At 35.6% G+C, this 26,539-nt stretch overlaps 1 protein-coding gene across 1 annotated transcript in view; it reads left to right on the forward strand.

Moving 5' to 3' along the window:
* The window catches only part of LOC126198743 (uncharacterized), a 213,109-nt gene that overhangs the window by 140,021 nt on the left and 46,549 nt on the right, over positions 1-26,539 (forward strand). Inside the window, exon 9 of the mRNA XM_049935293.1 lies at positions 25,817-25,902. Coding sequence (XP_049791250.1) covers positions 25,817-25,902 — 86 coding nt within the window. The remainder of the gene's footprint in view (positions 1-25,816; positions 25,903-26,539) is intronic.

Genomic DNA, 26,539 nt, shown 5'->3' on the forward strand with positions numbered 1-26,539 from the left:
GCGAAAGGCAAAGGTCCCGGGTTCGAGTCTCTGTCCGGCACACAGTTCTAATCTGCCAGGAAGTTTCATATCAGCGCACACCCCGCTGCAGCGTTCAGCGTTACTGCGATATGCTGTGCCAGCATGTCATATCTGACCTGCAGGAGAGGGACGCATTGAACTCAACAGTTTTCATCCAAGATGTGGCCCCACCGCACATCGCTCGTGAAGTTCACCTGCTTCTCCGAAACACATTTGGAAACGATGGAATTATCAGCCGATCGTTTGGAAATGCTTGGCCGGCATGATCACCTGATCTCAGTCCATGTGATTTCTGGTTCTGGGGCTATCTGAAAGACAGGGTTTATCTGGGAAATATTCACACATGTGCTGATCTGAAGCGCAGCGTATCAAGAGAGGTAGCCAGCATACCTACGGAGATGCTTCGTTCTGCTGTACAGAATACAGAATGCAATCTTGCGATTTCAGACTCTTCTGGACACTGATGGGCGCCATTTTGACCCCATTTTGTAAGAGTAATGGTACCGGTATTTAATGGTATGATGTACCTTAGCAGCACATTAAAAGTGTTTCAACTGAACTGATTCTGCATTATTTTTCTTCCCCATGTCCTTGAGATTAATGCCACCAAGTCTGATCCTCGTACGGTAATTAGTTTCCGTGTTATAACGTTTCCGTCTCATAACGTGTTAAATATGAAAAGATTAATGATAACCACATGGTGGTTCCTTCTCTAGATTGTCGTACAGATGACAAAGTGGTAGATATCGAAATAGATGACAGAGGGATACAGAAACAATTAAAATCGCTCAAAAGAGGAAAGGCCGCTGGATCTGATGGGATACCAGTTCGATTTTACACAGAGTACGCGAAGGAACTGCCCCCTTCTTGCAGCGGTGTACCGTATGTCTCTAGAAGAACGTAGCGTTCCAAAAGATTGGAAAAGGGCACAGGTCATCCCCGTTTTCAAGAAGGGACGTCGAACAGATGTGCAGAACTATAGACCTATATCTCTAACGTCGATCAGATGTAGAATTTTGGAATACGTATTATGTTCGAGTATAATGACTTTTCTGGAGACTAGAAATCTACTCTGTAGCAATCATCATGGGTTTCGAAAAAGACGATCGTGTGAAACCCAGCTCGCGCTATTCGTCCACGAGACTCAGAGGGCCATAGACACGGGTTCCCAGGTAGATGCCGTGTTTCTTGACTTCCGTAAGGCGTTTGATACAGTTCCCCACAGTCGTTAATGAACAAAGTAAGAGTATATGGACTATCAGACCAGTTGTGCGATTGGATTGAAGAGTTGCTAGATAACAGAATGCAGCATGTCATTCTCAATGGAGAGAAGTCTTCCGAAGTAAGAGTGATTTCAGGTGTGCCGCAGGGGAGTGGCATAGGACCGTTGCTATTCACAATATACATAAATGACCTTGTGGATGACATCGGAAGTTCACTGAGGCTTTTTGCGGATGTTGCTGTAGTATATCGAGAGGTTGTAACAATGGAAAATTGTACTGAAATGCAGGAGGATCTGCAACGAATTGACGCACGGTGCAGGAAATGGCAATTGAATCTCAGTGTAGACAAGTATAATGTGCTGCGAATACATAGAAAGAAAGATCCTTTATCGTTTAGCTACAATATAGCAGGTCAGCAAATGGAAGCAGTTAATTCCGTAAATTATTTGGGAGTAGGCATTACGAGTGATTTAAAATGGAATAACCATATAAAATTAATCGTCGGTAAAGCAGATGCCAGACTGAGATTCATTTGAAGAATCCTAAGGAAATGCAATCCGAAAACAAAGGAAGTAGGTTACAGTACACTTGTTCGCCCACTGCTTGAATACTGCTTACCGGTGTGGGATCCGTATCAGATAGGGTTGATAGAAGAGATAGGGAAGATCCAACGGAGAGCAGCGCGTTTCGTTACAGGATCATTTAGTAATCGCGAAAGAGTTACGGAGATGATGGATAAACTCCAGTGGAAGACGCTGCAAGAGAGACGCTCAGTAGCTCGGTACGGGTTTATGTTGAAGTTTCGAGAGCATACCTTCACCGAGGAGTCAAGCAGTATATTGCTCCCTCCTACGTATATCTCGCGAAGAGACCATGAGGATAAAATCAGAGAGATTAGAGCCCACACAGAGGCATACCGACAATCTTTCTTTCCACGAATAATACGAGACTGGAATAGAAGGGAGAAACGATAGAGGTACTCAAGGTACCCCCCGCCACACACCGTCAGTTGGCTAGCGGAGTATGGATGTAGATGTAGATGTAGGTACAAAATGATCTAGTACAAAGCGTCGGATGCTCTTTAAAACTGTTCGCAGATGATGCCGTTGTCTATTACAATGTAGCTACGCCAGGAGATTGTAACGATTTGTAGTATGACCTGCGGAGAATTGAAGAATGGTGCAGTCTCTGGCAGTTGACCCTGAACGTAAATAACTGTGACATATTGCGCATACATAGGAAAAGAAATCCGCTACTGTACATCTACACTATAGATGGCAAACCGCTGTATCCAAATCGACCTTAAGTGGAATGACCACATAAAACAAATAGTGGGAAAAGTAAATGACAGACTCAGATTCATACGTAGAATCTTAAGGAAATATAACTCATCCACGAAGTAAGTGGCTTATAAGACGCTTGTTCGACCGATTCTTTACAAGAGAGGCGTTGTGCATCACGGAGAGATTTCCTATCGAAATTTCGAGAGAGCACTTTCCGGAAAGAGTCCGACAACGTATCATTTCCCCCAACATACGTCTCGCGTAGTGATAACGAGGAGAAAACGAGAAATCAGAGGCTTACCGACAATCATTCTTCCCAAGCACTATTCGCGAGTGGATCAGGGTTGAAGGGCTCAGTTAGTGGTACAAAAGTACCCTCCGCCACACACCATTAGGTGGTTTGCGGAGTATAATGTACATGTAAATGAGAGACTGCGTGAAGTGATGCTACTCCACGATAATGGCTGCCCGCATTCTGCTAGACTCACAAAAAACGCTAAACTGGAGGTGAGTTGGAAGTCGTTCCGCACCCATCTCATTCTGATATTGCGCCCTCGGATTTTCACCTTTTCCGCTCTCTGTCGAACAGCCTTCAAGAAAATTCCTTTCCGGATGAAAATGTGCGCCGAACATGGCTCGATGAGTTCTTCGCATCAAAACCACGTGATTTCTACAGTCGCGGAGTTAAAAAGTTACCTCAGCGTTGGCAGACTGATGTAAATAGTGAAGGAGAATATAATATTGATAGCTAAAGTCTCTGTTATATGTATCTATTATTTTTATTACACTTATGAGAAAACGCTACGAACTTATCCAACAACCCAATATATTACTAATGGGCTAAAATAATCACCCAGATCCAGTTGCAGGTTACCTATCTAACGGCTCCCAAGGGCAACATAAGGTTCGTTTTCAGTATTTCACACAGTTATTGATCGGACTGAAAAATGTAAACTGCTGTCACAATCACACATTAAGAGATATAATCTTATGTTAAAGGCTTAAAACAAAATGTCAAGTACACTACTGGCCATTAAAATTGCTACACCAAGAAGAAATGCAGATGATAAACAGGTATTCATTGAACAAATATATTATACTAGAACTGACATGTGATTACATTTTCACTCAATTTGGGTGCATAGATCCTGAGAAATCAGTACCCAGAACAACTAACTACCTCTCGCCGTAATAACGGCATTGATACGCCTGGGCATTGAGTCAAACAGAGCTTCGATGACGTGTACAGGTACAGTTGCCCATGCAGCTTCAGCACTATACCACAGTTCATCAAGATTAGTGACTGACGTATTGTGACGAGACAGTTGCTCGGCCACCACTGACCAATCGTTTTCAATTGGTGAGGGATCTGGAGAATGTGCTGTCCAGGGCAGCAGTCGGACATTTTCTGTATCCGTAAAGGCCCGTACAGGACCTGCAACATGCAGTCGTGCATTATCCTGCTGAAATGTAGGGTTCCGCAGGGATCGAATGAAGGGTAGAGCCACGGGACGTAACATCTGAAATGTAACGTCCACTGTTCAAAGTGCCGTCAATGCGAACAAGAGGTGACCGAGACGTGTAACCAATGGCACCCCATACCATTACGCCGGGTGATACGCCAGTATGGCGATGACGAACACACGTTTCCAATGTGCTTTCACCGCGATGTCGCCAAACACGGATGCGACCATCATGATGCTGTAAACAGACCCTGGATTCATCCGAAAAAATGACGTTCTGCCATTCTTGCACCAAGGTTCGTCGTTGAGAACACCATCGCAGGCGCTCCTGTCTGTGATGCAGCGTCAAGAGTAACCGCAGCCACGGTCTCCGAGCTGATAGTCCATGCTACTGCAAACGTCGTCGAACTGTTCGTGCAGATGGTGGTTGTCTTGCAAATATCCCCATCTGTCGACTCAGGGATCGAGACGTGGCTGCACGATCCGTTACAACCATGCGGATAAGATGCCTGTCATCTTGACTGCTAGTGATACGAGGCCGTTGGGATCCAGCACGGCGTTCCGTATTACCCTCCTGAACCCACCGATTCCATATTCTGCTAACAGTCATTGGATCTCGACCAACGCGAGCAGCAATGTCGCGATACGATAAACCGCAATCGCGATAGGCTACAATCCGACCTTTATCAAAGTCGGAAACGTGATGGTACGCATTTCTCCTCCTTACACGAGGCATCACAACAACGTTTCACCAGGCAACGCCGGTCAACAGCTGTTTGTGTATGAGAAATCGGTTGGAAGCTTTCCTCATGTCAGCACGTTGCATGTGTCGCCACCGGCGCCAACCTTGTGTGAATGCTCGGAAAAGCTAATCATTTGCATATCACAGCATGTTCTTCCTGTCGGTTAAATTTCGCGTCTGTAGCACGTCATCTTCGTGGCGTAGCAATTTTAATGGGCAGCAGTGTATTAAATTTAGAAATTATGTATATGTCTTGAAGCAGCCTAACTCAGGGCGCGCAAATCACCCAGACTATATTCAAGAAGGTTCTATACCTGACTAAGAATAAACAGTCATTCATCACTGGTCCAAAGTTTTCACGTATCCTGCGTGAAAGAATTAGTTTTATTCCTAGGTATCAATATTAAAAAAGGAGGTGTCACGTGACGAACTGAAGTGAGTTGTGTCGACCGAAAAATGCCACAGCGCAATACTCAATGAAATGTCGCGCTGTACCAGATACTTCCGAGAAAGACCGAGCAAATTCGAGCGAGACAGGCTGGAACATGGCCTGCCCACGGCCCGCGCACCCTGAATGCGTGAAGTTCGGCAACGGCTGGCTGTGCTGTAGGGCCAATTGTCGAGTTATTATGCGTCCGTAATGCACCAACTGCACGATTAATGTCATGCGCCCAATTCGTCACGTCGGGAGCAGTGGCTGTGACAGGATGCCCCGAATATGGCCGATCTTCGGGCTCAGTTTCTGCACTTCCTGACGCTTTAACGCTCTGTAACCATCACCCAACAGAACTGCTATCATTTGTATCATTACCACACAATGCACGCAAGCTTTTCTGTATGTTCACCTCGGCTTCTTTTTGCATCACCAAGAATAGTAGCTTCTGTCTGCAGCTCCCCCATTTGCGGCCCGTGTCGTCGATAGAATGACTCCCCATTCGTCTCTGCTATGATTTTATAGGGTCTCTCAAACCTTTCGGGTCAAATTGAAACAGTTGATAGTGGGTCCACTCCGAATTATATTGAGATAGGGAACCAATGGTCGGAACTGCATATTTGTTGCACACTGAAGAGCCAAAGAAACTCGTACACCTGCCTAATATCGTGTAGAGCCAACGCAAGCACACAGAAGTGCCGCAACACAACGTGGCATGGACTCGACTAATGTCTGAGGTAGTGCTGGAGGGAACTGACACCATGAATCCTGCAGAGCTGTCCATAAACCCGTAAGAATACGAGGAGGTGGAGATCTCTTCTGAACAACACGTTGCAAGGCGTGCCAGATATGCCCCATAATGTTCATGTCTGAGGAGTTTGGTAGCCAGCGAAAGTGTTTAAACTCAGAGTAGTGTTCCTGGAGCCACTCAATAGCAGTACTGGACATATGGGGTGTCGCATTTTCCTGCTTGAATTGCCCAAGTCCGCCAGAACATACAATAAGCATGAATGGATGCAGATAATCAGACAGATTGCTTATGTATGTGAGTAGTTGAGATTTGAGAGGCCTGGACCACTTGGCCCATTTTAACAAAATACCTAAAAATCATATACTTACACATAATTTTTATTAAAAATTCTCAAATTCCATCACTTTTTTAAAAATCCATGTTTTTTCCATGCGCGAACCCCTCTCATCTAAAAATCAACCTATTTTCCTCAAAAATCAACCTATTTTCCTCAAAAATCATCCTTACTTTATAATAAATCCCCAATTTTTTTCTGGAAAAGAGATTGATTTTTAGTTAAAAAACGATTTTTCACATGCGCTCACACATCACACATGATATTTTGCATGCCGCACACACGACATTAATTCATGTAAAACAGATGCTCACACAAAATAAAATAAAAATAAAAATTTATTGAATCATTTTTTTCTAATATAAATGGAGGTGAATGATCAAACTAAGAAATGTAAGTGCTCTGGCGACATCAAAGATCTAAACAGTTTCCATTCACATAAGTATACAAAAGATAAGCGCACTCATATGTGCATAGAGTGTTACAAAGAATATAACAGAAATCATTATCAAGCAAATAAGAACAAGAAGTTAGATAAAGTACTTTGTAAGTGTGGAAAATATGTATGTGCCTTTTATTATGAAAAGCATTTAAAATTACCATACCACAATCTTATAGAAAATTCTGTTTCTGAAATATATTGAATAATTTTTATTCATATAAATAGAAAGGATTCTGAGACTTTCTTCAATTAAAGAAGGCACTTATTACTTCCTTGATTTTTTTCTGAGTATTTTTTTATTCTTATAAATAGAGATGGAGAGATACACAGTAGCACAGCTACGTGACTTCTGTAGAAGGAAAGGATACACTCATTACTATAGATTATGGTAAGATGAATTAATCCAGTTCATAATCTATAATTTAAATAATGAGAGGATCAGAAAAAACTTTTATGCACTACCATACTATGATGAAAATGTAAATGAAATTTATGAACCTGAATCTAAAGAATTGAAGGAAATATTCCCATTCTCAACAAATGTACTTGAAAAACCTAGAGAAAGAAATAACAACCAAACTTATTTAGTTTGGAAAGCTTTTGAAAATAGATTACAGACCATTAATATTGAAAATACTGAAAACTTGATAGATCCAAGATATTTCCTTACTTCTATTGAACATAATATGTTTCAGTTAATTAAAGATAATCTCAAGATTCATAATGGCTTAAAAGTGAATATGCAGTTATTCTGCGATTTTAAACTACCCAATAACAATCAAGGCTGGACATTTCAATTTCAGTCATACAATCAAACAATTACTCATGAAAAAGACATCAAAAAGTTTTTTAAGAGTGCTAAAAGAGAAATGTTACCAAGACTAACTGAATTTCAAGCAAGAGGATCAGGGTGGACATTAGAAAGAGTTATTGGACTACAACTAGCAATTAACAGACATAATCCTCTAAGGGGATCATCTTATATTGAATTACCAAAAACAATAAAAGACAAAAAAGCTTGCATTAATGTTAAAAATAAAGATCAAAAATGCTTTCTTTGGTCTATAAAATCAGCATTATTTCCTGCAAAACACCATGTAGACAGACTTTCAAATTATAAAAATGTTGGACTGGAAATCGATGAGAAATTAAGTAAATTCCAATATCCAATTAAAATAGAAGCTGTTGCAAAAATAGAAAATGTTCTGAATATCTCCTTCAATGTTTATTCTTATGATGATAGATTTAATGTCTATCCACTAAAAATTACAAAACAAAAGAAAGATAAGCACATTAACCTATTATATTTTAAAGAAGAAGATAATGGACATTATTGTTGGATTAAAGACTTATCGAAATTAACATCTATGCAGATTACAAAACACAATGGTAGGAAATTCATTTGTGATATGTGTTTACTCCATTTCAATTCTAAGGAAAAACTGGATAAACATATTCCAGATTGCTTAGTAAATAAACCAGTTAGAGTAGAACTTCCACAAAATGGGGAAATTATCACATTCAAAAATTATCAGAATACTATGAAAGTTCCTTTTGTGATATATGCAGATTTTGAGAGCTTGTTACCAAAAATTGACACATGTCAACCAAATCCAGATGAATCATATACGATGAAGTATCAGAAACATGAACCATGTGGATTCTGCTACTACATAAAGTATGTTCATGGACATTATAAAGATCCTGTTGTGTATAGAGGTCCAGATGCCAAAAGTAAATTCATTGAGATGATTAAGAAAGAATTAGAACAAATAGGTAACATTTATTCTGAGAAAGAACCTATGAAACCACTTACAAAAGATGAGAGAAAAGCATATTCTAAGGCAGAGATATGTCATATCTGTGAAGGTAAATTAAATGAATTACCTCCAATATTGATGAGATTAAAACAACAAATTGAAAATAAAATAAAACATGTTAATGGTAAATTAGAGTCATTAAGAAAAAGAAATCTAGATGAAAGTAATGAGGAGGTACAAAGATATAAAAAGTCATTAGAATATAACAATAAGCAATTAGATTCTTTCAATGATAAAGTAAATGAAAATATTAAAAAAGTTCGTGACCATGATCATTTAACTGGTTTATTCAGAGGTGCTGCTCATAGTTACTGTAACCTGCGTTATCAGTTACCAAGATTTGTCCCCATTTATCTCCACAATCTATCAGGATATGATTCACACTTATTTGTAAAAGAACTTGGATATGATGAGAAACCAATAGATTTGATTCCAAATAATGAAGAAAAATACATAAGCTTTGGAAAATGTACTAAAAATATAAAGATGAAGTTCTTAGATTCATTCAGATTCATGGCTTCTTCTTTAGATAAACTCTCATCTAATTTGAAGAAAGATCAAATGGAAAATACCAAAAAGTTCTTTCCAGAAGGTAAAGTGGATCTGGTTATCAGAAAAGGTGTTTATCCATATGATTACATGGACAGTTGGAAAAGATTTGAAGAAACACAGTTACCATCAAAAACTGAATTCTATGTAAACTAAACGACTGTGACATAAGTGATGAAGATTATGAACATGGAAAATTAGTTTGGCAGAAATTTAATATTAAAAGTCTTGGAGAATATCATGATTTATATCTAAAAACTGATGTTCTATTATTAGCTGACGTATTTGAAAACTTCAGAGAAACTTGTATGAAAGCGTATAGTTTGGATCCAGCTTGGTATTATACAGCACCAGGATTAAGTTGGGATGCAATGTTGAAAATGACTAAACAACCTCTTGATTTATTACATGATTATGATATGATACTGATGATTGAAAATGGAATTAGAGGTGGAATATCACAATGCTGTAAGAGATATGTAAAAGCAAATAACAAATATTTAAAAGATTTTGATAAAGAAAAAGACTCAAATTATTTAATGTATCTTGATGCTAATAATCTATATGGATGGGCAATGTCACAGTATTTACCTTATGGTGAATTTGAATGGTTAAACTATCCTCAATTTCATGTAAACTATTGGAGAAAAAACATTATGAAAATGGAAGATAATTCTGAATATGGATACATTCTTGAAGTGGATTTAGAATATCCAAAACAATTACATGATGAACATAAAGATCTTCCACTTGCTCCAGAAAATAAACTTGTTCCAGGAACAAAACAGTCAAAACTAATAACAACATTACAAAACAAAATGAAATATGTGATACATTACAGAAATTTAAAACAGTATTTAAAACTGGGGATAAAGATGACAAAGATTCATAGAATTCTCAAATTTAAACAGTCAGATTGGTTAAAGAAATACATAGATTTGAATACTCAAATGAGAACCGAAGCAACAAACGAGTTTGAGAAAGATTTCTATAAACTGATGAATAATTCAGTGTTTGGGAAAACGATGGAAAATATAAGAAACAGAGTGGATATAAAGTTAGTATCTGATGCTGAAGAATGTGATATATTAATAGCTAAACCAAATTTCAAGTCTAGAACAATATTCAATGAAAACTTGGTTGCAATACATATGCAGAAGATAAAAATACAGTTCAAAAAGCCAATATATGTGGGTATGAGTATTTTAGACTTATCAAAAGAACTGACGTATGATTTCCATTACAATATTATGAAACCTAAATATGGAGATGATATTGAATTGTGTTATCAAGGCACTGACTCATTCATATATAACATAAAGACTGAAGACTTCTACAAACATATCAAAGATATGGTAGAACTATTTGATACAAGTGACTATCCAAAAGATAATGAGTATGACATACCACAAGTCAATAGGAAAGTTTTGGGTAAGATGAAAGATGAGTGTAGTGGAAAAATTATGACAGAATTTGTGGGTTTAAGAGCAGAAATGTATGCCTATAAAGTAGACGAAAAAGAGAATAAAAAATCTAAAGGTGTGAAGAAATGTGTGGTGAAAAATAAAATATCGTTAGAAGATTATAAAGATTGCCTCTTTAATAATAGGGAACAATACAGAACAATGAATCTCATTAGAAGTTAGAAACATGAGATATATACTGTAGAAGTAAATAAAAAAGGTTTAAGTCCTCATGATAATAAAAGAATTGTTTTAGAAAATAAAATAGATACATTACCATATGGTCATTATAGTAAATCAACAACATAAATGACATTAGTTGAAATTCTCTAATTGATTAAGTGATTCTTTCAAATTGCTTATGATATCCAACATCTTGGAAGTAGATTTTGAACAATCTATTCCAAATAATGAAAGATCAAATTTACCTGCTCTAACAACAGAATTTGTAAATTCACTACACTCATAGAATGTTTTATCTTTAATAAAGTATAATAATCCATTTGTATATCTGAAACTAGATTCTATACCTGGAGGTATTCCTGAAAATTCTTTTGTAATACGCCCATATTTTTTACTTATTCCCTTACATTCATCAATTTCTACATAATAAACATCATCAAAAAATATAAAGCTTTTACCAGAATATGTGTTCACAGCTGAATGTAGAATTACATTTTTTCGTAATGAAAGAGATGTTAAAGATGTTGGATAACCAAATTTTAACCTAAAAGAGGGTATTTCCATTATATACAGTTTGTTGTCAATGAATAAAATAACATCTCCAGATGGTCTTTGATATGCAGCAGTTATATTTTTAAATCCTTTTGGAAGAAATGTTAACTAATCACTTATAAGTTGTAGCCTAGTATGTATATCTAAATTATCCAAATCCATTATCCAAACCCATTTTTCATAGTAAATATATAGAACCTGATCAACAATCAGAAAGTTTTTAATTTTATTACTCAGTTTCCATAATTCTGGAGAATCTTTTTCTTCATCATCAGTCTCCTCATCTTCCTCATCATCATCTCCTACAACTGTTTTCCCATATAAGCTTTGTACTACAAGAATATCATCTTTACTTAATTCAATATTGGAACTGTTATATAATGGATACATGATTGAGGTATTTTCTGCTGAATGAGGAATTCCTAATGTATGACCAATTTCATGAACTAAAACTGCATAAAAGTTTATCTTCTCTTTTGGAGTATTTGTATCAATCTCAAAGTACCAATCTTCATCTTGATCCATATGAATTTCTACAACATCATTATTAGAATTTGGATAGTTAGCATGAGCTAGTACACCCGATTTACCATCAAATGGCTTTGGACAATAGTGTTGTCCACTTGATTCTTTTCTGTGCAAACGTCTTTTATTTGAAATAATAATATCGTAACTTGAATTATCTTATTCAAAAATTAGATCTGTATGTTCTTTCCAGGTATTAAAAGCAATTTCAGCTAATTCTTTCATTCTTTTGGATGAACCTGCATAATACCATTTAACAGTTTTCTTATTCCATTTAGCAATATGTGAAGTAAAAGATATTGCGTGATCTTCAACTCCACACCTAGGTCTATTTATCAATTCCAAAGTTTCATCATCTATTTCACCTGTAGGTTTCAAACCAAATTTCTTTTGGAATGAAATTAAGGCATTTTTAATATCTGAAAGTTCATCAAAGGTTGAAGAATCCACTTCAAGATAGCCATACTCCTGTAAGTATTTTGTAACTTTATCCTCATCACTATTTCTTTCCCCTAATGCTAGCTTCATTAACAGTGATATCACGAATAATATTTTCATTTAAGATGGTAGAAAATTGTTGAAGGAAAAGTAAAAGACTTTAAGTCTGGAAAACAATAGAGAGAAATTAGAAAAAAATAAAAAAATTATAAAATAACATTATCTTTATTTACCCAACTGTTGTGAGAATGGTCAAAACCTAACCATTTAACATAGACTTTATCACCCTTCTTTCTCAAAACCTTCTCTACAAGATAAACATCTGGATATTTTGTTCTCTGTAATTAATATTCATAGAAAGAACCTTTTATTTCCTCTCCACTACTATCTTTTAATTTGTATGTGACTGGATTAGAAAAAACTACATCATATATTTCAAATATTTCTGTTGACCAGTTGGCTGTACACCCCTTTTCAAAAATACCTTTAAGTTTACTAATTCTTACCCTATCTCCTATTTTAAACCCAGGCTTTCTATGAAATACAACATTAGTAAGGTTAAAACTAAATTTATTCACATCTTTTGGTTTCATCTTTATTGTTGAATGAATTGTATTATTATAGCCATCAACTAGTTTTGAAACTATGTCTATCCATTTATAATTACCTTGAAGTGCAAATTGTTTCCACATTTTCTCTTTAAGTGTTCTGTTAAATCGTTCTACAACTGATGCTTTCATCTCTGAAAAAGTGGAATAATGATTAATCTCATATTGTTTCATAAGTATTTTAAATTCAGTATTGTAAAATTCTTTTCCATTATCAGTTTGAAGATTTTTAGGGCATCTTTTGCTGAGGACACTTTCAAATGCATCAGTCACATTTCTACTTGTTTTATCTTTCACTGGAATAGCCCATGCATATTTTGAAAACACATCAATTGCAGTTAATAAATATTTGTAGCCTTTATTTATTTTTGAAATTCCTTTCAAGTTTCCATAATCCATTTCTACTAAATCTGCTTGCCATAAATCATCAATACCAAGTGAAATAACACTTCTCCTAGGAAAATTTTTTCTCATTGGTTTATGTAACTCGTTAATAATTTCTTCACGAATATTCACACTTCCAGAACCAACTTTATTTTGATCTAAACAAAATTTTTTTAATGAATTTACTCTTTTTGCTTTGACATACTGTGCAAATACCTTCAATCCTGTGTCTTCCATTTTTAGTTGTTACTGTTTGAGGATGATGTGTCTCTGTATACTTCCTACACTTCAAACACCAAATATGAACATTCATTTATAAGTGTGAAAAAAAGATAAAAGAAGTTAAGATGATTCATCTTCAGATAATAATTCCCCAAATAAGTAAATTGTAACATCTACAGGAACTGTTTTAACTGATTCTTTAAGCGTTATAATTAGAAAATTTCCTTTACTTATTACTAGAGATTGACTTTCCGAGTTGATTAAGCTTAGTTTGTCAAATATACTTATAGCAATATCAAAATCTTGAATAAATAGATCACTATTTATATTTTTACCAAGTACCATGATTCTTTTTAGCTTAAATTTGTACTCAAAATTGTACTTCTTCTGTTCATCTCCAGTAAGAAAAAAGAATTCAATTATCTGCTTATCATACACCTTGTCCTGAAAGTTATCTATCTGTGTAATATATGGTTGCAAATCTGTTTTTGTAAAGTAATCTGAGAAAGCTTTCTTAATTTCTTTCTTACTGTAATAGTTACTAAACTGTGTGAAAAGACTTGTATATTCAGATTTTGGAACTAAATTCTCTATCTGTTCCTCTAAATATTGTTTTGTAACTGCATCATAACCACTTATTGGATCAGCTATATTAACTACTCTTCTTCCCAGAAAATTGATATAACTCTTTGATTTCTTAAGATGATCTGTAAAATACTTTTGAAAATTGAGAAAATTCTTTTCTATATCTTTCAGCTTGTCTAAATCGGGTAACACTATATCACTTGTCTCAGATATCTTATTTCCAAAAATATCCATTTATTAAGTTCAAAATTTCATCAAACTTGTAACCATCGGAAAACAGTTTTAAAACGAATAAACATAAATGTCCACAAATATAATCATCGAATTTTTGAATCCTTTCTACATTATAATACAACTCATCTGATCCTAAATATTTAACCAATTCTGTTGGAATATTTCCTCCAAATGAATCAAACACATACTTCTTGTTACTGCTTTTATAATAACAAATCCAGTGTGTGCCAACATGATCTGATGTATCTAAATTTACAATACCTCATTCAATTTTATTTGGCTTTAATGGAAGTTCATCAATCATGAAAACACCTCTAAAGTTCTTAATTTTCAGTTCTTTTACTAATTTTTCTATATCAAAATTACTTAAAGCATGTTTATAGTTCTCAATAATTTTTTTGAAAATTTTTTTTTAATCCCAGTACCTTTCTTCTTCTCCATCTCCAAATTATGTCTCTTTTGTTCTACCAATTCAGCATCTTCTTTCTTTTTCTTCTGAACTGCACTTGTAGTTGCTGCAGCACCTCCTGCTAATGATCCTAATGCACCTAATGCCGCAAATAATAGTGGGAGAAAACCTCCTTCGTGTTCATTTAAACCAGAACCTTCTTTCTTTTGTTTCAAGTATTCAAAGATCTTTTTAATAACTGGAATAAGAGAGCCACCTTTTTTAATCTGATTAGACTTTTGTCTCTTCTGAACATCAGTTAAATAATTATCAAGGAAATCATATTTATTTAATTCATCTCTGGATAATTTTATCTTTACAGATTTTGGTTTAGTTTTACCACCTAAAGTAATATTATAGTCAATTGAAAATGTTTTCATTTAATTAAGATAAAAATTTATGTTATAGTCCCCAGCCATTATCATCCATTTCAATACCCATTCCTAATTTTCTTTTTCCATACATTATTCCTCTTACAGCAGTTGCTGCTATTTTCTCTTTCAAATCAGCATCTGAACTGTGCATTCTCTCTTTTGCTTTAAGTTGTAAAATTTTATCCGCTTCATGTCGGGACTTTAAATCTTTGTTATCTCTATATGCAATATCGTGTTCTTTACAAGCCTCATCTAATGGATTGATTCCTTTATCACCACGTGCCAATCTTTCTTCTAACTTCGTAAATGGACCACAGTACGAAAAACGTGGAATATGCATCTCAGGAAATGGTGCATTGTTTAAAACCCAGTTGACTAATCCTTTACCATATTTCTCTGATTTCCAGAATGTGTGTGGTAAATTATTCAAAAATCTGATTAAATATGGAATACCTTTAGGATTATTAATTATAAAGTCATTAAATTTGTTTGTCAACATTTTAGTTATTGCCACCTTTTCATTGTGAAAGTTTTTATTTCCAGCTAATTCTTCTCCATGAATAACAGTTAATTGATCCATTAAATCTCTCACATCATTCATCCAAACATATTCAACAGGTTCTCTGTATACTTTTTTATTAATCCTTCACCAGATCTTTTTGGGCTTGATTTGTTTCTCAGTTTCTGCCATATTGGTTTAATTAATTCATTATATTTATCACTTACACTGGATTTGGGTTTCTTGGAATCTGGATCATTGTTTTGAAATATTGCATTAGTTAATAGTAAAATATCTTCATATGTATCTAAATCTTCTTCATAATATCAATCACCATTAACAGTATTTTGAGTTAAGAGATTCATTAAATCATCTGTTGCTTTGTAAACCTTCCCTTTGATTAAAATTGTGTCATTATTAAATTTAACTTGTGAATCGCCTATATAATGTTTTCCATTTTCAAATCGTAGCCCAAATGCTCTGTCATTAAGAGCTCCAAGGTATTTTGATACTGTTGGACCAATATAGGTAGTTGGAGGCAATAATTTCTCCGTACTCATCTTTTGTTTTTCATTTTGTTCTACACTTTTCAGCATTTGTTCAAGTTGTTTCTGTTTTTGAGGTGATGGAGTAGAAACACTTGGAATATCATCATCTTTAGGGAATAAACTTTTCTCAAATGATGTTTCAGTTGGTGTTGAAGGAATCGGAAATATATCATCATAATTTTCTTGATGATGATGATGGTAAGGAACCATCTGTTTTTCAACTTCTCTGTTTTCTTCAACTGCTTTCAACACATTATCACCTAAGCCTTCAATTCCTTCCTTAACTTGTTGAATTGCATCAATAACAGGCTGATCTTCTTTTTTATATTTCTCATACTCTTTTCTTGGTTGTTTCTTCCATGTTCGAAAAGCTTCTTTCAACTCTCCTTTTTTCTTTCTATTTCTCTTTGCTTTCTTAACAATTTCAGGATCATAACCACTATGCTTACTAACCTCCTTAGAGTGATCGTACTTTGCGAACATTTATTAAGGAGAAAATATTGTCATTTCTGTTTGATGTTTATTAATCATCTTAAACATACGTGTTTAATATTCACGTTGATGTTGATGTTCATGTTTGATGTTTATGTTTACATAGCAAGATATTTTTTATTCTATCTCTGTACTTTCCATCATTCGCTTTCCTTGTTAAATCTATTGTAATAAAACCAAAATCATCATTCCAACATTTACTACACATTTCTTTAAACTCATCAAATTTCAGATCTCCACCTACAAACTAGTGATAAATGTGATTCAAATTTGTGTCATCCTGTCGAAATATATTCAAGAAGTTGAGATTATCTCTCACTAATTGTTTTGGAATCTTGGAATATGTCTGAGCTAAATAAAAACAATCTATTCCTTTATGTCCAACTCTAGTAAAGTATTCTCTAACAATGTCCTGATTTTCAAGAATGAAATCGTCAAACAAAACAACTGAATTATCTTCACATTCATCTAGACTTATTGAATCTTCATTGTTATCAATGAAAGTAACAATTTCGTCATCAATTTTTTCTTCAATTTTATTACACTTTTTTATAAACTCTTGATATTTAGGTTGATCTAAACTTTTAGAGTAAACATACAAATGATTTATTTTATCCCAATTTAACCACCCTGGAGCTAATATATAGTTATCGATCATTAGAGTTGTTTTTCCACATCCACTTGGACCAATAATTGCACATCTTATTGAGTTAGGTAATAATTCCCCATGCTTATTTTTCGTTTTCTTTTCTTTTAGGCGTATTTTCGGTTCCCAGTCAGTCATTTATTTAGATAAATTTTTCATCATTTAAATGAGTAGACTATTTCTATTGAATGTGAAGTCTTCAGTACTGAAGAAACGATTAAATGTTCCATTAAGAGATGAGTTTAAACAAGTTGCATTAGTTGGCTTTTATTCAACATTTCTCACACCAAATGTTACAGCTAAAAATAATAAACTGTATTGTGATGGAGAGACTATTGTTATTCCAGAAGGGCAGTATAGTTTGAAGAATTTAGAGAAATTTATTCACACAAAGAAAACTAATATCACTATTAAAGCAGATGAAATATTGAACAGAGTTGTTATTGAAAGTGATGTTAAATTATATGTGGATGTAAAGGATGGTATTGGAAGTCTGTTAGGCTTTAGTAATCAGACTATTAATGGAAATGAAAAGACTGTTGCTACTGATGTTCCCAAAATTATTCCATTTGAACTGATTAATGTAAGCTTTAATTTAGCAGATGGTATGTTTGTTAAAAATGGTGATCATTTTCACAGAGAAACGAATATTATTGCTTCATTTAAGCCGAATGTTGAGTTTGGTGCTCCCATTATTTATGAACCGAGTCATCCATTATTTTTACCAATACATGATAAAGTTCAGGATATAGTAATAACTGTAACTGATGAGAATGAAGAAATAATCAATTTTAATGGAGCTGATGTGACAGTTATTTTAGAAATGAAATAAGAGTATTTTTAATCCTATATAAATGAACAGAATCGAGAGCTATCAATTTCAGTCATTTCCAGTAAACGAGAAGAGTAAGTTTAATCTGAATGTTCCCAACAAAGATGTGGAGATTAATATCAATATCGGTGATGGTTGGTTACATCCTAATCGAACTCAGCTGTATATGAGTTTTGATGTTATTCATGAAGATGGAACAGATTTTTCTGCATAACAAACGCAAAATTAATTGACAATTTTGTTACAAAGCTTTTTGATTTGATAACAATAAAGAAGGGGAATAATATCCTTTCTAGAATTGAGAACCCTTTTATTTCCTCAACAGTTTTACTTCAGTTAACTTCATCTCTTTGGAAGGTATTATAATGAACAATGGGAAAATAATTAGGAAGAAGAATGAAGTTCTATATCCATTAGAATTGCTTCGAGGATTCTTCAAGGATTATAAAGAAATGATGTGGGAGAGTGATTTAACTATATCTTTTACATGGAGTTCATCTGTAACTGATGCTCTTCTTAGATGGTCTAGTACAAATGCAGATGGAAGTGTAGTAGCTGGAACACTTCCAAAAGAAGGTAAAATAGTTGTGAAAAGTATGGAAATTAGAGTTCTAATCGTAAAATATGAACCTGAATATGAACTTGAATTAGAACAAGAAAGACTTAAAAATCCAAAGATTCCAATATCTTTTTATGATTTACTGACTCAAGAGGTTGCTGGATTAAGTGGTAGCAAACATTTTGAATTAGACATCACAAATTCTTATAATTCAATGGAATTTGATATGCCTTACTTCATATTTGTAGTATTTCAAACAGATAGAAAGAATAATCAGCTTAAAGATTCGTCACTATTTGATCATGTTAAACTGCAGAACATTTATCTGAAGAATGGAAGAAATGAAGTTTTTCCTCAGGAAATGTGGAATTTGAATCCACCAGATAACTTTATGAAAGCTTATGATGCATTTAGAGATTTTAAACGTGTTACACAGTTGAAGGGTGATATTGATGTTAATCCATATAATTTTACTACCAACTGTCCTATTTATGTTATAAATATGACCCGTAGAAAAAATGTATTAGCAACTCAGAAAACAACAATGAAGTTATGTGCTGTCTTTAATGATAAGATACCTGATAAAACATTAGCTTATATAGTTATGTATGGGAAAAGAAATCTAACAGAATTCTTACCGAAAATGTTTAATTAAATAAATGAATAAAAAATTAGAGAAAGTCGTTGATGTATTCACAGCATGTTTCTATTTCATTGTGAAATATTTTAAGAAAGAAAAGTGCGATAAAAATGAAAAATTTTGAAATCTCAAGTTTAAGATAATGTTTCTTTTATTTTTTTCTTATTTTATTAGATAGCTCTTTTAATGTAGATTATGTTAGCACTTTGAATTTTTAAAATCGGTTGATATTTGTCTGAGAAATAAAAGATGCAATTTTTACCCCTTGCCTCTGCGAGTTACGCAACCCTTCTTACTTCCGTGTATTGCAGATAGCGGTTTTTCAGGGGCAATAGTGCTGTCCAAAAATGCAATCAGAATTTGTTTATCTCTAAAAATAAAAAAGTTATAACAAAATTAAATTTTACATGCCTGACATGCCAACTGAAGTCGAGAGTTGTGTGGAATATCTTGACAGGTAGAAGTGTTTGTGGATCATGTTGAGTAGAATATCTTTACAGATAGAAATGCTCAGGCTCTAAGATCAAGTGTTTCCTGACTTACACAAGAGATGGCAGCACATACATACATATAGGGAAAATACAGGGGCACAACTCATACTTTTAATTTGATTATTTCTTTAATAAGTAAAATTAAAACCTTTCTCTTACTCAGAAGCTGTTCATTTTAATTCATACTAGGAAACTGATGTGTTATAAATACCATAAAAAGTCTATTACTTCTTAATTTTTGACTTAAATTAACCACATTTTAGAAACAACTTCGTCAGTCGAATACCAACTATATATACAATGTCCGAGCTTCTTACTGTCAGCCAAACTCTGTATAGTGCGCTAACCCAAGGGAGTGGCCATTACTGGAGGTCATTAAAGCGTTATGTGCAGAGAGAGCTAGCCATTTAGCTAAAACCTTTTCACCCTCGCCTTTGTATACCCCGGGCGGGTTTGAAACCTGTCCTAAAGAGGGGTGATGTGTGTCAGCCCGAATTAATGGAGTGCTCTGTTAACTCAGAGTGCAGAGTGCAGAGCTGACGTACAGAGGGACAGAGACCTGAAACAGGGTATTTGGTGAGGATGTTTTGCCATTTCAGAAAGAGAATTTTCTATAAGATTGTGGTATGGTAATTTTAAATGCTTTTCATAATAAAAGGCACATACATATTTTCCACACTTACAAAGTACTTTATCTAACTTCTTATTCTTATTTGCTTGATAATGATTTCTGTTATATTCTTTGTAACACTCTATGCACATATGAGTGCGCTTATCTTTTGTATACTTATGTGAATGGAAACTGTTTAGATCTTTGATGTCGCCACAGCGCTTACATTTCTTAGTTTGATCATTCACCTCCATTTATATTAGAAAAAAATGATTCAATAAATTTTTATTTTTATTTTATTTTGTGTGAGCATCTGTTTTACATGAATTAATGTCGTGTGTGCGGCATGCAAATAGCATGTGTGATGTGTGAGCGCATGTGAAAAATCGTTTTTTAACTAAAAATCAATCTCTTTTCCAGAAAAAAATTGGGGATTTATTATAAAGTAAGGATGATTTTTGAGGAAAATAGGTTGATTTTTGAGGAAAATAGGTTGATTTTTAGATGAGAGGGGTTCGCACATGGAAAAAACATGGATTTTTAAAAAAGTGATGGAATTTGAGAATTTTTAATAAAAATTATGTGTAAGTATATGATTTTTAGGTATTTTGTTAAAATGGGCCAAGTGGTCCAGGCCTCTCAAATCTCAACTACTTATGTGTCACCTGTCAGAGCCGTATCTAGACGTATCAGGGGCCCCATATCACAACCACTGCACATGCCCCACACCATCCACCAGCTTGAACAGTCCCCTACTGACATGCAGGGTCCATGGATTCATGAGGTTGTCTCTATACCTGTACACGTCCATCCGCTCGATACAATTTGAAACGAGAATTGTCCGACCAGGCAACATGTTTCCAGTCATCAACAGTCCAATTTTGGTGTTGATGGGCCCAGGCAGCTTGAACCCTAGCAAGCACGTCTTCATCTGTTTCTATGGGGGTTTCACACACCAACATCTTAACATAACTCCAGAGAAAAATGTTCAGAGTTGTGAGATACGATGATCGTGCTGGCCACGGGACAGGACCTCCTTTTCCAATCCAACAATGAGGGTATATGTCGTTCAGGCACTTGCAGACGTTAACATCAAATTGGACTGGTGCACAATTGTGTTGAAACCATATTCTTTTGCAGGCAACAAGATGTAAAGTCTCCAAGAACTGGGGCAGCACATCTCACATGAACACCAGGTAATGTGAACCAGTCTGGAAAATCAGCAAATAAGGTCCTATTAGGTGATCTTGGACAATGCCCTCCCACACATTGACAGAGGTTAGAGTGGCGTGGAGTTTATCCTCACTCCACAGTGCTTGCACACATTCTTTATTATAGGGGTATGATACCCATTCCACCAATACTCTCCACACTGTATCCTTTGACGTGCGAATTACATGAGCAAGTTGACGAGTGTTCATTGTTGGGTAGTTGGTCATATGATGCAGTACCATTTCCTCAAAGCCTGGTGCTCAGACATGTCTTTTGTGGGAACATTGGCTGGCTCTCTGTGACGTAAATGATCCCATTCTCATAATACAGTATCCATGAAGATAAATTTCTCAAAATTAGGATGATGCCTGTTGGGAAGCATTCTCTATACATTCATGCCACTTTACAGGCACTACATCCTGCCACACCACACGTCTCCAAACACTCATGAAAAGTAATATTCCACCTTTGACTACACATTATGTGCTGTACACAATAACACACATCGCCATGGACACATCACAAGCTGAGACCTGATTTTCTCCTAACGTACACAATTTTCAAACAACTTACAGGTATTCAGCCAGGTAATATTTACAGCGACCACCCATATTTTGGTGGGAATACAACCCGCAATTCTCAAGGCACAAACTGTAATTGACAGGTGATGTACAAGCAAATTTAAAACCGCTGTTCTTGGAGTCATTCAGGAAATATAACACACACACACTGAACATTAGTGCCACCAAAGGTGACTGACGTCTAGTATCAGCCGCACACAGTTGACATCAACAAGTGTATGGGCTTGAAGATGACGTTGTTACAACATTGAAACTAGTTGCCAAAACAACAGCTGGAGGAATTTCTTCATTTTTAATATAAAGGTGACCAAAGTCAGAGGTATCAGTGGTGGAAGACTACGAACTAGCAGGTGAGGTAACATTGACTCTGTCCCTCTGTATTTTTGACAAGAGAGAGAACAGGATTCCAAGCAGAGTTTAAACAAAAACTTCCATCCCTGTTTACAAGGTTGCTCACTAATTTAATCTCAACAGCTTCCTTAATAACACTGTCCCAATAGCTGGATATGTATGCCAATATCTTGGTATTGTTATATAATGTAGGGTGACCAGTATCCAAACAGGAACAGAGGAGACAAGGAGGGATGCATGTCGTGTGTTGACTAGGGCTCGTCCACCCAAGAGTAATCTCTCTCAAATTTGATCCTGACATTATTGCTTTACCTAAGACAAGAGCAATGCCACCATTGTTTTAAACAAACAGGATTATGCACAAAAGATGCAGTGTTTATTATCTGACTTGCAGGATCAATGCTGACACCATGAAAAGTGTTGAGAGAAAAACCGACAACCTCCTGAAGAAAAGTGGTTTGTCGCAGGACGCTATCAAGAGTCTTGACACCTGTAGTGCTGTTCCCCCTAGGTTATATGCCGTTCTGAAGGTAAACAAGAAAGGGCTTATTTTCTGTCCTATATTGAGCAATATTGGTGCTCCGACATATTGTGTAGCCAAGCATCTTACTTCTCTGTTAAGCCCACAAGTTGGTCGGTATGAACATCATATCAGGAACTCAGCTGAGTTCTTACATTGTTTGTAGGGAATGTGATTAAAAGACTCTGATATTTTAGTAAGTTTCCATGTGGTCTCTCTTTTCACTCATGTTACTCCGTCTGAGTTGTTGTGGTTGATTGAGATTAGGTGTGGTGTTGAATTAACTAATCTCTTTAGACATGTGGTGGCATGCCCTTACTTTTTATTCAATGACCAGTATTACAAGCAGACAGATGGAGTTGTGATGGGTAGCCTGTGTCTCCTGTGATTGAAAATTTGTTTATGGAAAACTTCGAGGAATGTTCATTGGAGCTGGTGCCTTTGAAACCTGCCTGTTTCTTCAGATATGTTGATGATACTTTTGTTGTTTGGCCTCAAGGTAGGGAGAATTGGAATGCCTTTTTAGAATATCTGAATTCAATCCACCTGAACATTCGTTTTGCGATGGAAGTGGAACAGGACGGTTGCCTTCCCTTTCTTGATGTTTTGGTTAGGAAGAAGGTTGATGGATCATTGGGACATGCAGTTTACCAGGAACTTATTCACACTGACTTGTATTTACAGGCTGATAGTTGTCACCATTTGGCTCAGCTTGAAGGAGTACTTCATACCTTATTACACAGGGCACATATCATTTCCGACACTGAGACTTTGTCAGCTGAGCTGGCCCATCATGAAGCTACATTTCATTAGAATGGTTATAAGACAAGACAGATTTAACATGCGCTGTGCTATCGACCAACTGTGCATAGGATGACTGATGATAATACTGAGTTGATACCCAAGTCTACTGTCTTTTTGTCTTACATAGGAAGCACTTCCAACAAGATCAGTCATATTTTATGGAAATATGATATGAAATGTGTTTTCTGACCTCCATCTAAAATTAGAGTGCTTTTGGGTTCTGTTAAGGATGATCTTGGTTTGCGCAAGGTGGGTGTATATCGCATTCCTTGAAGCTGTGACATGGCATGTATTGGTCAGACTATCAGGACTGTGGAGGACCTATGTACTGAGCATAAATAGCACAAACGATTACAGTAGCCAAATAGATATCCTATTGCTGACCATTGTTTGGATACAATATAGAGATTAGTGGCATGCACATCCAGCTATTGGGACAGTGTTATTGAGGAAGCTGTTGAGATTAAATTAGTGAGTAGCCTTGTAAACAGGGATGGAGGTTTTTGTTTAAACTCTGTTTGGAATCCTGCTGTCTCCCTTGTCAAAAACAGATTGACAGAGTCAATGTTACCTCACCCACTAGTTTGTAGTCTTTCACTGTTGATACCTCTGATTCTGGTCATCTTTGGTGGCACCAGTGTTCAGTGTGTGTGTGTGTGTGTTTTATCTTTCCTGAATTACTCCAAGAACTGAGCTTTCAAATTTGGTTGTACATTAATTGCCGATTGCAGTTTGTACCTTGAAAACAGCAGGGCGTATTCCCTCCGAAATATCGGCGGTCGCTGTAAATATTACCTGGCTGAATTCCCATAAGCTGTTAGAACATCAAAAGCTAACTCATGCAATGGACAACTGACACCAGAGATAGTGGTGTGCATGCATCACACAGTAATATGCCAGTGTGATACACGCAGTCATCACATTACACACATGTTATGAGCTAAGTTATGTACCATATGTTTGTTTTGTGGTCAGGGCTGTACACTGTTAATCATTCCTTGCCTGTTCCAGTGTACAACAGACACCCGGGATCTTCATGAGAGTGTGACAGAAGTGCAGGTGCCATTGCAATATATGCACTGAGACTGGCGATCTTTGGTTTGAACAATCAGTAAAAGCTATGTTGTTTTTATGCGGTATATGCTGTGCATGTCCATAACACAATAAATATGCATTTCTGGCCATTGGTTCTCTATCTTGATATAGTCAGTTATGGACCCACTATCACCTGTTTCAGTCTGACTCAAAAGGTTTGATGCACCCTGAATACTTTTCTTACTGTGTCACGTGCCTGCAATGCAACCAGGTGGAATTCAGTCTCGCGATAAGTCAGAATATGCAGGCTCACCAGTGTAGGTGTACCTTTTAGATGATCTGTGTTAGCTGCCTAATCTTGTTTATGTCTCAGAGAAATCTGTGTGTCTAGAGGGTCAAGTGGGTAAGAGTCAGATTACAAATCCATAGGTCCAGGATTCAGTCCACGATAGGTCAGATTATTTTTTCTAATATTTATTGCATATTTTATTACTGGCCATGATAAATGACATGTTGTACCACCAGTCCATCTGAAACTGGCAAAACAAATCAGTTCAGAAGTTTGAGGAAGACAAGGCCATGCCATGCCATGCCATAGTCCATATAGTGTAAATAGATCCCTACTAGTCATAGTGGGCTTCTCACAGCTGCTTCATGTGTCTACCATGGCCAATCATGCAACATGATTTTGCCTACATTTCTATGACAATGCCTCAGCACTGCACCTGGTCAGATCGATTATAGCATTCAAGTAGTACTGACAGCAGCTGTTTGCACTTTGCACTTGAAAGCTGGCAAAAGAGCCGCAAGTTGCCAGAGATCTTATCTTGCCACACAGCATATAGCAAAATGCTGTGGTGATCAAATCAACCTTTTTGATGACAGTTTTACTTTACCAGACAATTTTATTCTCTTACAGGAAGATCTGTGTCGACACCCAAGGGAATCAAATAGGCAACTACAGCATCTCGATGTCCAGTGAACTTGCTGTCAACATGGACTGCAGTAAGTCATCACTTTACATGTGCGACATCATCAGAAAATATATGCTACTGGTGCAATAACTGTTAAATTTTTGAACTAGACCATCTATTTATTTGTGCTACATAAGGTTCTTGACACCCAATGAGATTCTAGTAACACTCACTAAGTGATAGTGTCAGACATTGTTACTCCATGTGTGTATGAATATCCATGTGAAAATAATCCATTACATCAAACCCATTTACCGAGGCATTGGCAACAACTATGGATTTAAATAATATTAACTGCAATGCAATTAATACAGTTCTTATCAGTTTTTAATGATTTTTATAAGATATACATGTTCTGTTATGACATATGTAGTCCCATATATATTATAAATGCAAACGTTTGTGTGTATGTTTGTTACTCCTTCACTGGACAAATTTCGAAGAAATTTGGAATGGAATTAGCTTATACCCTGAATTAATATAAACACTACTTTTAAAAGTGTGTAGTATAAGATATTTATTGATTTGAAGAATATAATATGAACTGTAGAACAATAATTACTCTTAGAAAAAGTTATTTACTCTTTGATTGAAAGAATATAACACAAAATGTGGAACAGTAATTACTCTTAAAAAAAGGTATTTACTCTTTGACTTTTGAACTTTAT

The sequence above is a fragment of the Schistocerca nitens genome, chromosome 8 (genome assembly GCF_023898315.1).
Source record: "Schistocerca nitens isolate TAMUIC-IGC-003100 chromosome 8, iqSchNite1.1, whole genome shotgun sequence".
NCBI lineage: Eukaryota > Metazoa > Arthropoda > Insecta > Orthoptera > Acrididae > Schistocerca > Schistocerca nitens.